Below are 17141 nucleotides of genomic sequence, written 5' to 3' on the forward strand. Positions count from 1 at the left end.
AAAAATATTTTCCAGGACTTTGTTGAAACCAACTCAATTCAAGCATGTACAGATAGGTGGTGGACTATTAATCAGTTTTGTGTGATCAGATTAGACCTGCTTCTGGTGCCGTTGTGCTTCTGGTGAACTGTATCATGCTTCCCAAAAAAGAGTGAAGATTATGTATCCTTGTACTTATACGGTTTAACGCAAAGGCTGCATTTTCTTCAAAAATGCATTAAATTGGGGGCAGATATGTTTTCACGCTGGCTTAGATTAGCCAGGAGCTTCTGTTTTTCTGTGTGTGTGTGTGTAGGTTGTGGGTACACCACAATGGTGTGGCATGTGAGGACAGTGAAAGATGTCGGTCATTAGAGAGAGCTCAGATTTGGCACCCACTACGCGGGGCAATGGTGCATACCTAACAGACGCAGTGCACCCTGGGACAAACTCCTGAGCATCTCTACCAGCTACGCCATAAGGCCTTATGTGTGTGTTTGTGTTGGTGTACAGCTGTTCTTCTCAGTAGCCTCCAGGCAGCTTTTAAACACTGTGTGAATGCAGCACACAGTCAGGAGGTGCTGCTGGATTGCTTGTGTTGAAGTAGCTATATGTAAAAATAACACAAGACAACTTTCTGTGCATTTTATAGATGTCGAATCACTTAAAACAATATTAATCATCTCTACTTCTAAAGTGCTCATTTAAGGTACAATTCAAAGTTTTAAAAAGAAAATTCTAACAAAAATTCAGAACAAAAAATCTGGGGGCCTGCGTTTGATGTGGTAGATTTGTGGGAAAAAACAAAACAACAACAACAAAAATGAATATATTCTGTAAGTAATATTTTTTTACAGCAAAGCAATGTGTTTGTTGTCACAAACAAATGTACAGTCAGGTCTAGAAATATTTGCATGTTGGCTTCTTTGTGTCTGTCTTGCAACACAAACATTGCAACATAGACACTCATCATATATTCAAGAGGTTTACAAAAAGTTTAAACAAAAATAACACGTTATTCATTTGGTCCTTTTCATTGCATTCATCTATTATCCTTCCATTTCCCCTTTTCTTATACTCAGGACACTGGGAAAGCACGACAAACCTGAAACAATGAACATATTGTAGTTCACTTAATTATTCCTTCATCTCATTTTTAGTTATGACTAAAACATCTCCAGCAACCAATTTGGAATGAATAATAATAATTGCATTAATAATAATAGTGCAATAGTGCAGTTTATGCCTGTTGTCCCCGCTGTGTAAAGTCTGTCTGTCTAAAAACAGGAGTATCTGTTTAGAGATAACAGAACATTTATAGCTACAAAATACCAGAATTTGAAACATTGTAATGAAGCCCAACGCAAAACAGCCTTCAGTTCTAGTTTATTAGTTACAGTGTGTTACTGTGTGTCTATCTCCTCTTTAATGGCCTAAGATATGACGATCTTTACTTTCTAACCCCCCAAAGTAATAAAAATCTCCAGTTGGTTTGCCACTGCATTTTCAGCTTCTTACTGGGTGCTGTGCCATGTGCTGAAAGTTGAGGAGCCAAACAGCCACTGTGCATGATAGCTGTTTCCAGCTGCTTATCTGCTTCCTTTTAGGCCCTGCTCTCGTCTCACTATATGACTGAGTGGTCTGTCAAGGCTGTGGTTGCATGCATGTGTTTTCACATTCCTCCCCATTCGTTCAAAGTGTATTGATCGAATTTTGAGACATGTCCATGTAATGATTAATTCTCCATTCGCCTCCACTGATAGATTGGGTTACGGCAAGCGGGGCAGCAGGGAAGGTGCGGTAGCCAGCCAAGAGGAGTTTATGATCCATGCCTTTTTAAAAGATCTTTAAAAAGATCTCTTTCACTAATGTGTGTTTGATTGGAATTTACAGTTTACCTACATTATCTGTGTGTGTGTGTGTGTGTGTGTGTGTGTGTGTGTGTGTGTGTGTGTGTGTGTGTTTTACAAGCTCTGGCGAGTGTCTCTTTGCCACCAGACACAGGACTCAGACCAACATGCTTTTGAGGCAAGGAGGACAAGCGTGAAATTAATTGTTCCACTTCATCTCCGGCCAGCGCTCTTCTTTTGAGGGAACAATTTGTCGGCTGGCATACAAGGGAGAATATAAGAGGAGGGGGGCACAGCAATGGCTTGGCGTTTCCTGAGAGATCCTGTGATCCAGCAGTGATTTCCTGCTGTGGATTTCGGCTGGCGCCTCTGTCCCCTACTTAAGTATACAGAGTGTTTCACAGGGAGCAGAATGCAACATCCGTCAAGCTGCAATTGTTTCAAACAGTTTCTCAACCCCTCTCTCTTCTTCTCCCATTTCTTCAGACAGACACACTCAATAGTGCCTCAGTGACATGATGGCAACAAACAGAATTAGCCACAACTACGTGACAGCCTGAGGCCCTTCCACTTCTCTCTTTCCTCTCCTCACCTCAGCTCTACTCGTGTTCTCACCTCCTGTCTCCTCCTCTTCCCTGAGCCATGTTCACTGTAATTACAAACATGGCTTTGGGGAATCTGTGGCCCTTTATGTTAAATGATGACAGTGCGAGACGTCTGTTCTGGTGAAAATATTTTAGGAGAAAACATGCTCGTACTTTCCCATTAAAGAACACACGCAACCACCTGAAAGCACAAACATGCCCAAAGTGCACTCCATCCTAAGGACAATCAATTCCCAATTGCATTTCTCTGTCCTGGGATTTAATTTAACAATTTACCAAGGTCTTCGTCCGGCAGGTTATTAAATCGCCTGCGTTTCGAAATGTCCAAAAAGCAATGCAAATGTTTCATATCAGAGTTAAAATGTTATTTTCTGAGGGATGACGTTGATATATTGGTAAATTCAGTCATACTGCAAAACACCAAAAACTCTTACATATAAAATATTTTTCAAGCATGGAGTGTATAAAGAGTTCATTATGCAGACGGTGTGTCCGCTCTTATAGACAGTATTATATATTCTACTTTTAACCACGCAGCAATGTACTATTAAATATTAAGAGGAAAAAGGGTCCAGGCTAGTGAACGTGAACGTCAGTGCTGCATGTTTTGAAATGCTTTCAAAAATGCATTTTCCAGTAAGAAAGGAAAAGTGGTTGTTAGATCTCGAGATGCACACATTGAGTTTTGCTGACTAACAGTGAATTTGAAAACGGTTTGTTTACAAGAAAACTCCAAAAAGCCCCAAAGATTAAGTTGTACTAGCTGGTCTGGGTGGCTCTCACTAGCAAAATACACGAGAAGATTTGGGGAGTTTTTCTGCACAGCCTGAATGGAGGCTGTTACCTGTTGATTTTGACATCTACTGCTGTGTATTGAATGTTGTTACCAAGTCTTTAAGGATGACAGAATGAAAGAAACAACAGGACGAGTGTTTAAATTGATAGTAATGGTGCCTTGAGCTTCGTCTACCCTTTACTTATTTTCATGGCCTTTTTCAAACATCGACACAGTTTTTTTGTTTGTTGTTTTAACCCCAGTTTTCTTCTTTTTGCTCGTTTTAGTGGTTTAGTACATTGACTAGACTGCAAATTGGACTCACTGGTCTCGTTGTCCTTCACACACACAGACACACATGCTCAAACACACGTATTCACGAGCTTCTCTGAGTCTCTTTTGTTCATCAAACCAGACTCATCCACTTGTAGTGAGACAAGCATGCAGAGGCTAACAAAACACACAAGGATGCTTTTTATGAATGAAAACAAAATCAAATAATGCGTGGCCAAATATAGACTTGTAATTCAGGGTAGTCTACTTGCCTTTTTAACACATGCTTCCAAATTCTTCTTTCTTTTTTCTCATATGAATTTTTCTAGCTTTGTTAAAAGAACATCATTATCTTGTTTAGTGTTTTGGGGCCCCGACATGAGTCGTTAACATACAATCAGTAATCAGTAAAAATCACACGTTCTTGCTAAAGTTTTGTTCATATAGTCATGTCTGTCCACAGATGTTTTGAGTGTAAGCATTCACTTTGTGCACGTCTGTGTGTGTATGTGTGTAACAAAGGCGGGGCATCCAAACAGCTGTGAGATTATGAGCGAGTTGGCCAAGTTGAAGTGTTCTCTGGTGACGCGTAAAATGAGCTGGGATTTGGGGGATTGGGGTTCAGAATTACTGTGGAGTGAAGTTTTCCCCCTCATTAATCACTTCACACTTTACCACAATGAAATGGCAATCATAGATACCAACACATCCAGTATTATGTCTGCAGTCTTTAAATGATGACCTCCAAGCAGACAGAAGCATTGTTAGTGTGACAGCCGCCCTTTTTTACACATTTCATTTATCAAGTTCTCTTTGTATGTAGTTGTTTGTGTCTACATGCAGGTTTGCTCGTCTATTTTTTTAGGCCTTGATGTAGCAGTTGTAGCAGAGTTTAGTACTAAACCTTTAGGTACTTTGTTGTGTGTCTGTTGAAGAGAGGAAAGCAAAGCTGGGTGTGCAGAACAATGAGGTGTAACTGTGAGTGGTAGGACAACAATAAAGATTGAAAAATAGAGTAATGATTGTATGGAAAAATCTGTGTTGATTGCAAAAGGTTTGACATAACAACATTGATTTCACTATTTTATTACATGTACTCTTGGGATTGTAAATAAGGTCATTATCTTTAGTCACACATGCACTTTATTCTTTTCAGAAGCCTTGAAAACAGAAAACTTTGTGCTCAAAGCAAGTCACACCATAGTATGCAATTATCACTAGCTGATGTGCTTCAATCCTAGTGGACATGAGCAGGTCCTCCAGCATTAACTTGTTGTGTTGGAACATAATGTGTTTTCAGATAACTCCAGTAATGCTGCGGGACATAGTAGCAGCCCTGTAGTTTAAAGGCCTTCTTTCTGTTGACCGTGGCTCAGGGGGAATCGCATCTGTAACCGGAAGGTCGCCGGTTCGATCCCTGGGCTCTCTGTCCTGGTCGTTGTGTCCTTGGGCAAGACACTTCACCCTACCGCCTACTGGTGTTGGCCAGAGGGGCCGATGGTGCGATATGGCAGCCTCGCCTCTGTCAGTCTGCCCCAGGGCAGCTGTAGCCTCCACCAGTGTGTGAATGTGAGAGTGAATGAATAGTGGAATTGTAAAGTGCTTTGGGTGCCTTGAAAAGCGCTATATAAATGCAATCCATTATTATTATTGAAGACATTACACTGAGCAAATACTCACCAACCCTGACTCCTCAGTTGTCTTTTCAGTCATCGAACTGCTATCCTGCTTTAACTGATTTATTTCTGTTCTCCTGGGAAATGGTATTTCTGGATGTATGTCAGTTGGCTTCGTGCAATAATGATGTGATGTGAAGAGGATGGCTTCAGGCTAATTGGGCCCAGTCTGCTCTGGCCCAGCCTACTGAACATAGTGCTGCAAACTGCCTGTGGTAAGCTGAACCCTGTTAGATTCTCACTGACCACACTAACATGATCCTAAACGCTTTAGTTCAGGCCGTGGGCTCTCTGCGTCTGCCCTACACCTCGATGAAGTGTGTATTATCTGTCACTTCTGGCCATTTTCATTGTTGTGGGTTTAGTGGAGCTGCAGATGAAAGTATATGACTGTTAATGGAAAAGTAATAGGATATGTATTTTTATTTCAGAGAGGAAGAAAGGAAAAGCAGGAGATGCTCAACGTATAGGAAAAAGAAGAATCTGTAGGAGAGGCACTAAAGCGAAAGGGAGGAAATTGGCAAAGAAACTTGTCAAGCCAGTTCAGGTGTGAGCTGCCACTGACCTGTCAGCTTTAACAGCCCACCAGAGTCTGCCAGGAATCAGGATTGGCTTAAAACCTTGAATCTCTGTCCCTCAGCCATACTGCAGTTGTCAGTGAGCCAGTGGGATTATTGCACTGATTTTCATACGGTTTTGGTCGCTGTGATTTGGATTCTGAGTCATCAGCCAGTCACTTTGATTGGACACAGACTGTGTTATTTGAGGCTACAATTAATTAGCTGTGCTGTTGAGTTAGGGACTAATGTTTGCGTTAGGAAATGCAAAATGTGGCTGTTGTAATTGTCAGGTAATTGTTAGTCCTGGAAAAAAAAGTCTAAACAGACATTAAAATGATGTAATTAGGTACGCCTTCATTGCTTTGTGGAATTGCTTGCTTCCTTTATTTATGTCCTTTTTGCTTTCTTGCTCTGCCACTGTGGCAGTCAAACAGAAGCCATTTTGGTTAGCTCTACTAGGACATTTCAAGAGAATTTTGAAATTTGAAACTTTCTGGCTGTAGCGTGCAAATTAATTTGGCAGTGAAGGCACCGTTTCAGCAGCATTTCAAAGACTCGCAGACTATTCAGTGTGACGGTTAACAGAGTGTTGATGCTATGAAATGGAAATTAAGATGAAACACTGGCTGCTTCCCTTTATGAGCCTGATACATCCCAGAATTCTTGCTATCAGTAGCCCTGCATTGTTCATGTTCTGCTTTGCTCAGCCCATCTTAAAATCTCTCTCCTTCCTTACTAGTACTAGTAGAACCTTTTCTTTGGAACAGGAGGGTTGCCTGCTCAAGTCAGACACTCAGATCCTGAAAAAGTACCTGAATGAATTTGACCCTCTTCTAATTTTTTTTCCACTATCACTGCTACCATTAATCAGGTGGTTTTTCCAGCTGATTAATATAATATAGACTTGTGTAATCTACAGGGAGTGCAGAATTATTAGGCAAATGAGTATTTTGTCCACATCATCCTCTTCATGCATGTTGTCTTACTCCAAGCTGTATAGGCTCGAAAGCCTACTACCAATTAAGCATATTAGGTGATGTGCATCTCTGTAATGAGAAGGGGTGTGGTCTAATGACATCAACACCCTATATCGGGTGTGCATAATTATTAGGCAACGTCCTTTCCTTTGGCAAAATGGGTCAAAAGAAGGACTTGACAGGCTCAGAAAAGTCAAAAATAGTGAGATATCTTGCAGAGGGATGCAGCAGTCTCAAAATTGCAAAGCTTCTGAAGTGTGATCATCGAACAATCAAGCGTTTCATTCAAAATAGTCAACAGGGTCGCAAGAAGCGTGTGGAAAAACCAAGGCGCCAAAATAACTGCCCATGAACTGAGAAAAGTCAAGCGTGCAGCTGCCAAGATGCCACTTGCCACCAGTTTGGCCATATTTCAGAGCTGCAACATCACTGGAGTGCCCAAAAGCACAAGGTGTGCAATACTCAGAGATATGGCCAAGGTAAGAAAGGCTGAAAGACGACCACCACTGAACAAGACACACAAGCTGAAACGTCAAGACTGGGCCAAGAAATATCTCAAGGCTGGTTTTTCTAAGGTTTTATGGACTGATGAAATGAGAGTGAGTCTTGATGGGCCAGATGGATGGGCCCGTGGCTGGATTGGTAAAGGGCAGAGAGCTCCAGTCCGACTCAGACGCCAGCAAGGTGGAGGTGGAGTACTGGTTTGGGCTGGTATCATCAAAGATGAGCTTGTGGGGCCTTTTCGGGTTGAGGATGGAGTCAAGCTCAACTCCCAGTCCTACTGCCAGTTTCTGGAAGACACCTTCTTCAAGCAGTGGTACAGGAAGAAGTCTGCATCCTTCAAGAAAAACATGATTTCCATGCAGGACAATGCTCCATCACACGCGTCCAAGTACTCCACAGCGTGGCTGCAAGAAAGGGTATAAAAGAAGAAAAACTAATGACATGGCCTCCTTGTTCACCTGATCTGAACCCCATTGAGAACCTGTGGTCCATCATCAAATGTGAGATTTACAAGGAGGGAAAACAGTACACCTCTCTGAACAGTGTCTGGGAGGCTGTGGTTGCTGCTGCACGCAATGTTGATGGTGAACAGATCAAAACACTGACAGAATCCATGGATGGCAGGCTTTTGAGTGTCCTTGCAAAGAAAGGTGGCTATATTGGTCGCTGATTTGTTTTTGTTTTGTTTTTGAATGTCAGAAATGTATATTTGTGAATGTGGAGATGTTATATTGGTGTCACTGGTAAAAATAAATAATTGAAATGGGTATATATTTGTTTTTTGTTAAGTTGCCTAATAATTATGCACAGTAATAGTCACCTGCACACACAGATATCCCCCTAAAATAGCTAAAACTAAAAACTACTTCCAAAAACATTCAGCTTTGATATTAATGAGTTTTTTGGGTTCATTGAGAACATGGTTGTTGTTCAATAATAAAATTATTCCTCAAAAATACAACTTGCCTAATAATTCTGCACTCCCTGTATGTAATATAGACTTCCTCTTTGCACTCCTTGTGCCAAGTTGCTCGTAATGAGGAATGTAGGAAATTAGTGGATTTATCCTTAATGTATAATCTGCACAATTTACTATGCCCTCTATTTAGTTATTTTAACCTTGTGTAGGGCTGTGCGATATGACCAAAATCTCATCTCCCGATATCAGACATCTATCGTTCGATAACGATATAAATCACAAAAATGCAACATTTTCTGTAAGTTCTGTGAATCTCGGGCAGCTCGACTTGCGTGAAGTGTTTCCAGCTGCGCGTCGTGTAGCTGGAGTAGAGTGTTTTAACCGATGCTGAAACGATACATTTTTAGACATAAGTTGTAACGGCGCCGTTTTCTTTGTGAGTATTTATTACACGGCGTGCTGCGGGGAAAAGCCTGTTCTAACGTTTGAGTCTAAGCTTTATTTTTTAGCACCTGGCGGCTCTTTTTTGCTTCTCATCCATAAATAATCTGCTCTTTCACGTGATTCAGTTTATTTTGAAAAGTCTCAACAGGATCTTGAGCTTTATTGTGAAAGGTTTATGTGGAACATAAACAAGCGGACGCACGATGGTGTTACCATCGTTGTTGCTAATGACAACGCATAAAAACAGGCGCTTGTCCGTCTGTAGTGTGGTGATATTAAATATAAGAGAAAGAGAGAACTTTAAGAAATGAATACAGCCTCTACAGTGACCATCAAAACCATGAACAAATATTGCCGTAAACAGTTTATTTTGCAACACCATGAAACAAACGATAGCGTAAAATGAAACGATAGACGTTTTTATAGCGTATATATATCGTTATATGAACAGCCCTAACCTAGTGTATGCTATCTGTGTCCACTTGCAACAAATAGCATTTCACCCTCCCACAAATTTTCGCTTAAGTATTGCCTGTCTGTGATTTTTCTGCTCTTCCATCATCCTATTTCTATACTTGTTAACTTCAACCTTAAATATCTTGCTGCCATCTCTTTATTTCCTTGTTACTCTCGATCTCTCTGGCTATTTCCCTTAATCTGATCTGCCCTTTTGTCCAAAGCCACCTTGTGGAAGCATGTCTGGCCTTTCCCTTCCTCTCACCAGTAATAACCAGTATTGTTAACACTTTCAAAGGGAATGCCCTCAAACGCTCTGTGGCCTACCATCACAGGCTTCCAGCAGGTTTGTATCCTTGCTGACCGCACACCTCCATAAGTCTGGAACTTTCTCTTCTCAGCCTCATCCATGTGCTCTCTGAGATCTTGCATTGTTAACATGGGGATTATGCCTGGTCCAGGCCATGGTGAAATTGTCTTTGCCTCGAACTTTAGTTTCTTGCCCAGGTTAATGTCTAGATGCCAACGCTGGCAGAAGTAGAGCCAACATTAGCTCTAGGTTCTATGCTGGGCTTCCTTCTACCTTGAATATTGTGGTAGGTTTTGATTTGGCCCTTTGAAGTGATCCCCGATCCCCGGGCTCTCTGTCCTGGTTGTTGTGTCCTTGGGCAAGACACTTTACCCTACCGCCTACTGGTGTTGGCCAGAGGGGCCGATGCCGCGATATGGCAGCCTCGCTTCTGTCAGTCAGCCCCAGCCCAGGGCAGCTGTGGCTACAACCGTAGCTGCCTCCACCAGTGTGTGAATGAATAGTGGCATTGTAAAGCGCTTTGGGTGCCTTGAAAAGTGCTATATAAATCCAATCCATTATTATTATTATTATTATTTGAAGAAGCATCCATCTGCAGCCTGGGAGAAAGTGTAGTGACAATCAGATCACCCATTAATGCTCCTACTGGGAAATGTCACGCTGGAGTCTTGGTCACAGGCCCTGTGTATTCTGTCTCTGTATACCTTACAACCAGGTACTCACAGGCTGACTTCAATCTTATTTGGCAGACCCACCAGTGACTGTAACACTCAACAGCCATTCCCAAAGTCAAGAGTGCTGCAGCCCCCGTTAAAAAATATTCCATTGTGTCCACGCAACCTAAAATCTTCACTTGTTGTTTGCCACCCAGTCATATCCAAAGTGTTAACGGGTGAACCACCTGCCACCAGAGACAAACTTCAATATCAGAGCTGTAAATTTAGAGTAATGAGTAGTAACACAAACTAACCACCTCCTATTAACTGTTCAAATTCACTTTTTATATAAATAAATGAAATGATATACATATGTAACTTAACATACCTGTGAGTAATTTTAAAATTCAATTTCTATTATTATTGTGGCCCACACGCAGTACCTTTGTGATCCATCAGGGGGTCCCTGCCCACATTTTGGGAATCACTGCTCTAGCATGGTTCTTGATGTTGCTGGTGACACGAGGTCGATGTAGCTAATAGCTTTGTTTGATGTGGATGTCTGCCTTAAAATGTTTCGCCACAACACAGTCAGGTAGAGTTATGGGAGTACCTTGTTGTGTTGCAAACATGTAGGTACTGCAGGAATGTCCCCAAGAATGTATCAGTATTCCTCCTCTTTAGAAGGAGCTCAGAACTGACTGACCTTCTTGGAATTATCTTCCGAGACCCCGCAAATTTAAAAATCCTACATTGCTTTGTTCTCAAGTTATCGCATTCAAAAGATTTTCGGAAAACTTGACCTCTGACCTTTGTTGAGGTCACTGAGATTTGAACTTGCCCAAGACTTTTACGTGAAGCTCCCACATTGCCTGCTTCTCGAGTTTTTGCCTTCACAAACTTCAGCTGGTTAGCAGGGTGTTGATCATATCCCGTCATCCTTTTATGGCTGAGGGGTAAAAGCTGCTGTTTCTGTTAGCTATATGCCACTTGATCCAGATGTAAGGGACTATTTTGCAAGAACTGGAAGATTCTGCTATTCATGGCCATCATCCAATCTCTTTTTGGCGTTCAGTAGCTAGGCCAGTGTTCCAGGTCAAAGAATAGGTGCACTGCATTGTATCTACAGTTTATACACAATAAAATAACTTGTCTTAAGTCTTGTTCTCTGAAATCACATCATCACATTTTGGCTAATTCCTCGACTACAAAGAAATTCACCATTTTTGAAAGTTTTGGTATGAAACAAGTGTTGCCCTCTGTTTTGAAGTTGCAGTTTTTCAGATGATTGCTTAAATCCAAAAGCTGCTGCTTCAATGTGTGATGCTGTCTTCATTCCTCTCCTCCTACCATGATCTCTCTTTCCCTCACTATGCTTCTCTTGTGTGGTTGCTGTACAGGAGTAGCTAAAGCATGCATCTAAGCAGGTTGGCATAACATTAGAGAGGGCATGCTATTTGATATGGCGGTAATCTTCTGTTAAATCCCCCAAGAGTGAAACACAGCCGCCTGCAGCTTTGCACAGATTTCAAAAATGGCTCTTTTTTCCCTCCTTTTTCTCTGTACAGATATACACCCTAACTTAGATCAGCTCTGCATATGTGTATGTGACATGTATGGGTGTGGAATTACTGAGACTTAATGTCACTGTCCCCAGTTAAGGCGCTGGTTAAGCTAAGCATCCTAATATAGGTTTATAGCAGAATGACGTGATTTTGTGAAGTGCAGATACTGAGTGCAGTGGTGTGTTCATCAGCACTTAATGTGTGGTCGTTCAAATTTGAAGTTGGCAAACTATTACTTGGTACCTAGTCCTTCGTCGTATATTGTAACTGTTTCTGTCCGTGTAATTTTACCCGTGCACCTCCTGGCAACAGAGACCCTCCTTCATATATATATATATATATATATATATATATATATATATACAATACCCAGAGTGATTTTGGCTTGTGCACTTATATATGTATTTTAGCCTTTTAACTGCAAGCATATAGTGCTGTTTAGTCAAGTCTTCAGTCACCCTTCTTTATAGTTTGATTCCAAGAAGCCAGACTTTCTTGCAATTTAAAGTGGTCTTGAGAAGTTGTTCTGCAGGCTTTTTAAAGGTCTTTCAATTTCAGTATAATTATTGTACCTAACCATTTTCATTCTTTAGCTGAATCTTTGAAAAAAAGCTATAAATAATACATGAAAAAACACATGACAGGCATAAAATAGTATTTTTGCACCATGTGTGTCCTTAAAAAATTGAGTAAACTTAACAAGTGGAGGATTACTGAAGTGGCAGGCCTAAACAAACTATCCCCATCAGATGAACAGTATCTGACAGTCATGTCCTTAAGAAATAGGAAGAAATGCTGCATAAAGCTGACACAGGACCTAAGAGATCCATTTGGCCCTTCGATTGATCTATTTACTGATTCCTAAAGCCTTATCAGAAATAGTCTTAATGCAAGGATGGCTATTAAGAAATCATTGACAGGGAAGGGAAACGAGTAGAAACAGGCGGGGGCCAAATGCACAAGAACTGAAACGGCCTTGAAATGAGTGGCAAAGGTCTTATGGAGTGATGAATCCAACTTTCACATTCCTGGTTCAAATTATCATCACTATGTTCATAAGGAGGTCAGGAGAGAGTATCTACAGCCATCTCTAAAACACAGTGGGGGGTCATGGCTTGGGGCTGCATTTTAGCCAGTGATGTTGGGGATCTTATCTAAATTACCAAGATATAGAAACGCACACTGGAACACTGTCAGCTGTGGACTGGCCTCCTCAGAGCCCCAATCTCAACATTATTGAAGCAGTGTGGGATCATCATGACGGAGAACAGAACGAAAGGCAGCAAACATCTAACGAGAAGCTTTTAATGTCCTTCAAGAAGCCTGGAAAACTGACCCGACGAAACCGACCTAAAAAAGAAATCTTGTCTAAGAGATTGATAGGTTCATCTAGCAGAAACTTATTGCTGGAACGCCAAGACAATTCTACTACAACAGCAAAAGCATCAGACACCAGGCTGAACTCTTTGGGTAGTCTCGTGCACGAGGGAGAGAACCGTGACGAGCGCCGTTCCTGCCGCTCGAACCCCGGTCGCTCTCAGTTAGCCCCCTCGTAGCACTGCTCTTTATTGTGGTTACATGAATATGCATGGATTCATTAACATATGACGTCTTACGTAGGCATACATGTGAACAAAGAGTACCGTCTGTGTATTTGTGCAGGTGTGTGTGCGTGTGTGTGTGTGGGGGGGGTCAAGATGTGACCCCATGAACGACTCCCCTAAATCTGCTGGGCCTGGAAGTCCAGCAGTTCGTCTAAACAAAAGGCACTTAAACAGACATGGATGTGTTTACGTACCATAAAACAGTAAAAGAAGGTACGACCTCTCTCATGACCTTAGGATGAGTGTGTATGCCAGAGTGTCTTTGCAGACTGCTAAGGATCTCACATCCTATCACTACACAATCGATCATACACCTCTAAGAATATATGGTTATATATTTCTAACATGGCAATCCAACAATATAAACCTAACAGAGATTTCAGGCTGTGTTGAAGAGTAAAGGTGTTCAAATAAAATGTTGACTTTAAAGTAGGGCTGCGCGATATGACCAGAATCTCATATCCCGATATAAAACATCTATCGTTCGATAACGATATAAATCACAAAAATGCAACATTTTCTGTAAGTTCTGTGAATCTCGGGCAGCTCGACTTGCGTGAAGTGTTTCCAGCTGCGCGTCGTGTAGCTGGAGTCGAGTGTTTTAACAGATGCATGAAACGATACATTTTTAGACATAAGTTGTAACGGGACCATCAAAACCATGAACAAATATTGCCGTAAACAGTTTATTTTGCGACACCACGAAACAAACGATAGCGTAAAATGAAACGATAGACGTTTTTATATCGTCATCCGATATATATCGTTATATGAACAGCCCTACTTTAAAGCTTATTAGTATTGTACAAGCTCTGTTTTTGCCTTTTATATTATGTCCATGTATATTTGCACATTTCAATCAATCACTGTACCTAATTCCCATTTCTTAGCAAAATATAAAAAAAATGTAAGATTGCTTAAGACTTTGTGTGTTTGTACTGTACATATAAAAATATACATTCTTCGTGTTAATGCTTTCAATACTCATAATGTATCATTGGAAGACCTTAAAGCCATTACAACCTAAAAGATTGCGGGATTATCTTACTTTCCTTACCCTAGCTAAGGTTTCAGCAAAACAGTGTTAAGTATCATAGATATACATGAGTTCATATAGTGTTGCATGTTACGCATATCCCTGAATCTGCTGACAGGATTTAGTGGAACGAAAGCGTTTTTGTGTTGCGGTCACTGTAGACTCAGAACATGATTTTGTGACCTAATGTCAGAAACACAAGAACATTGCATGATTGTGTGTTTTTTTTTTTCCTGTCAGAAATACAAGGAGTTTGAGCGGGCAGTACGGGTGGAAGAGATCGATGGTCTGCGGCTGGTTAAGAGGCTGGCAGAGAACATGGAGGAGATGTTTCACAAGAAAGCTCAGGCGATGAAGGTATGTTTCCCTACGTTAATTTTCATCCATCACACAAACAACTTGAATAAACCCCCAAATTATCTCAACAAATAACAATGATGTCAAAACTGCAAAGAGAGAGAGACTTTTTAGCTCTATATGTTCAAGTCTTTGTGATGTGATATGTGAAGGAGTGACTATCCAAGAATAGGTGAAGCAAAAGGCAGACTAGACAGACTTCAGCCCCCTGAGATACAGGCACTGAGTGCAAGTATAACCAGCCTTGCCCACTGCCCCTTCACAAGTCCTCTGACTTTAACCTCCATCTGATCTATATATGTATATGATATATATGCATTTCTTTTTTTTTAACTTTGCACACATGAAGATGTTTTTGTATTGATGGTTCTTGTGCAAAATCATGTTTTATATCATTTGTAGTTTGACACTGTAAGCATCTATTTTTAAGTAAACTTGGCCGTATATTGTTGGTGCATTAATCCAACGTCGTTTTCATGTCTGTGGATGTTGTGTGTGTCAGTGCTGTAAGGCGCACTGCACAATGTGGCAGCGCGTCCACAGTGCGCTGCCTCTTTGGCTGGGTCTCTCGCTCCAGGTGACTGATCCTATCAGGACAACATGGTGCTGTTAACAGAAATTGGATTTTTTTCTGAGAATTTGGTCAGAGGATGCACGCCTAAAGGAAGTGAGTGAGTGAGAGGCGTGCAGATAGAATTAAGCCATTTCCACGTCTTATGTATGGTACCGTTTCCTGCTTAGGTTGCATAATGGTGCTTGTTTTGCAGTGTTATAATCACCCTTAAAATGTTCAGATTTCCATATGTGGACATAGAAAAGATTATGTATTTCCAACTGCTGTGCGTCATCTGGCATTTCAAAAATATCACTCCTACTCATATACAGCATTTGCTGGCATGAAGGCAAGCTTCTAATTGAATATTTCTACTGTCATTGAATTCTGTAATGAAAAACAAAGGAATGAATCAGTTTTCTAATGATAATGAACATTGTTTTGTATTTCAACCAAATGCCATGTGCTCCACATGAAGATTAAGCTTACATAATTGTATTTTATGACCGAGAGATTAGATGTCTGTGTGCTTCCTTGGGATTCTGTAAAATCCACGGAGACATGAGGTTCAGCCAGTTAATGGCTTCTTGAAAGTCCCTGTCTGGATGCTGGATGCCTGACAATTGTGCATCTCAGTAGGCTTTGTGGGAGTTTGTGTGTTTGTATCTGTATGAAGTAAAAGTTGTGGGGATCGATGTGAAGATCACGGGGTGCCCGGTACGTTTTTAGACAGGGAACAAGTTGTTGAGAGGAAGAGAGATAGAAATGTTAGAGAAAATCATTTGAAAGAAGCATTTGCGTGTGGGAAAATAAGGTGTAAATTTAACCTTTGTTAGCCACGATTTCATTTCACCTCCTTTTGGTCTTGGCCTCGTGATGAATTGTTTGTTTCAGCCATATAATGGACGCATCGATGAGTCCTTTTTTCCTTCTTCTTTCCCATCTTGCTCCATTTTCTCTTTATTACCAGAGCTCTCATCTGTCTGGCCTAGCGTGCACTCCCACAGCTGTCCTTAAGCCATCCCTCTCTCCTTTGTCTGTCTCTCCCTTCTCTGCTCCGCCTCTTCCCACGTCTCTGCTTTTTACTAAAGTATATGTGGCGCTTCAGCGATTCAATTTCCGTGCAGGTGCTCTGCCCTGTCCGTCAACGTGGTTTTATCTCCTCGTCTCCACGTCGATTTCCCCTCTTTATCGCTCACCGCCACCTGCTGAGAGACAACAGCGTCTGTTGCTGTGAAAGCGTGCACCTGTAAAAGCATGTGTATGAGCATTGATTTCATTTGGCTTTAAATGCGCCTTAGAGAGATCGTTTTTCCGGTAATTTTGTTCCTAATTTTCAAAATATTTTTTTTAATTTGGGTACTGAAATATTATTTTAAATGTAACCTAAATTACTCAACATTTTCAAAGCAGGCATCTTGGCGAGTGAAGTAGGAACCCAGCATGGCTGTCATTACTGCATGATCTTTCTTCTATGGCAGGTGAAACCTTTTACACAGTAATGTATGTAGAACTGTGTGTTCTTGAATTGCTGTTTAATGGCATTGGTGTCTATTTTCTTTCTCCTCTCATATTTGCACTGATTTAACAAAACCTGGTGGGAGCAGTTCGTTCTTGTAGTTGCTTTGGCAGATTTAATTGCACTCATATACAACAAACAAAAAGGGCAATCAAACAGTTCTTCGATGTAGACTTTAAAGGACATTATGTACTGCATGTCTGCGTGTCTAGCTTTTGTATGTGCTGTAAATCCACAGACACTTGCGTGGCTTGCATGTTAGCCCGCCATTGTTATTTTTAATTGCTGTTACCTTCATCAGTTCCTGTGGAAGTTGGATATTATCATTGTCTCGCAGACCGCAATTCCTCTCCTATTTCTGTCGCTCCAGAAAAAAAACAATAAAACAAAAAATGCTCGTCTTCAGACTGAAAATGGTGGCAACAGCAGACGGTTAAAGAAAGAGCGAACACGTTGTTATCAAAGTTGAAAGGCGTGGAGCTATTGTAATGCCCCCCTTTGAAGTCAAGCATGGCTGTGTTTC

General features: G+C 41.1%; 1 protein-coding gene across 2 annotated transcripts in view; it reads left to right on the top strand.

Annotated features, from left to right (window-relative positions):
• Positions 1–17141, top strand: part of cacna2d3a (calcium channel, voltage-dependent, alpha 2/delta subunit 3a) — a 130188-nt gene that overhangs the window by 13971 nt on the left and 99076 nt on the right. For both annotated transcript variants that reach the window (XM_026155216.1, XM_026155217.1), the window contains exon 3: positions 14430–14546. In XM_026155216.1, coding sequence (XP_026011001.1) covers positions 14430–14546 — 117 coding nt within the window. The remainder of the gene's footprint in view (positions 1–14429; positions 14547–17141) is intronic.

Source organism: Astatotilapia calliptera, chromosome 20 (genome assembly GCF_900246225.1).
Source record: "Astatotilapia calliptera chromosome 20, fAstCal1.2, whole genome shotgun sequence".
Lineage (NCBI taxonomy): Eukaryota > Metazoa > Chordata > Actinopteri > Cichliformes > Cichlidae > Astatotilapia > Astatotilapia calliptera.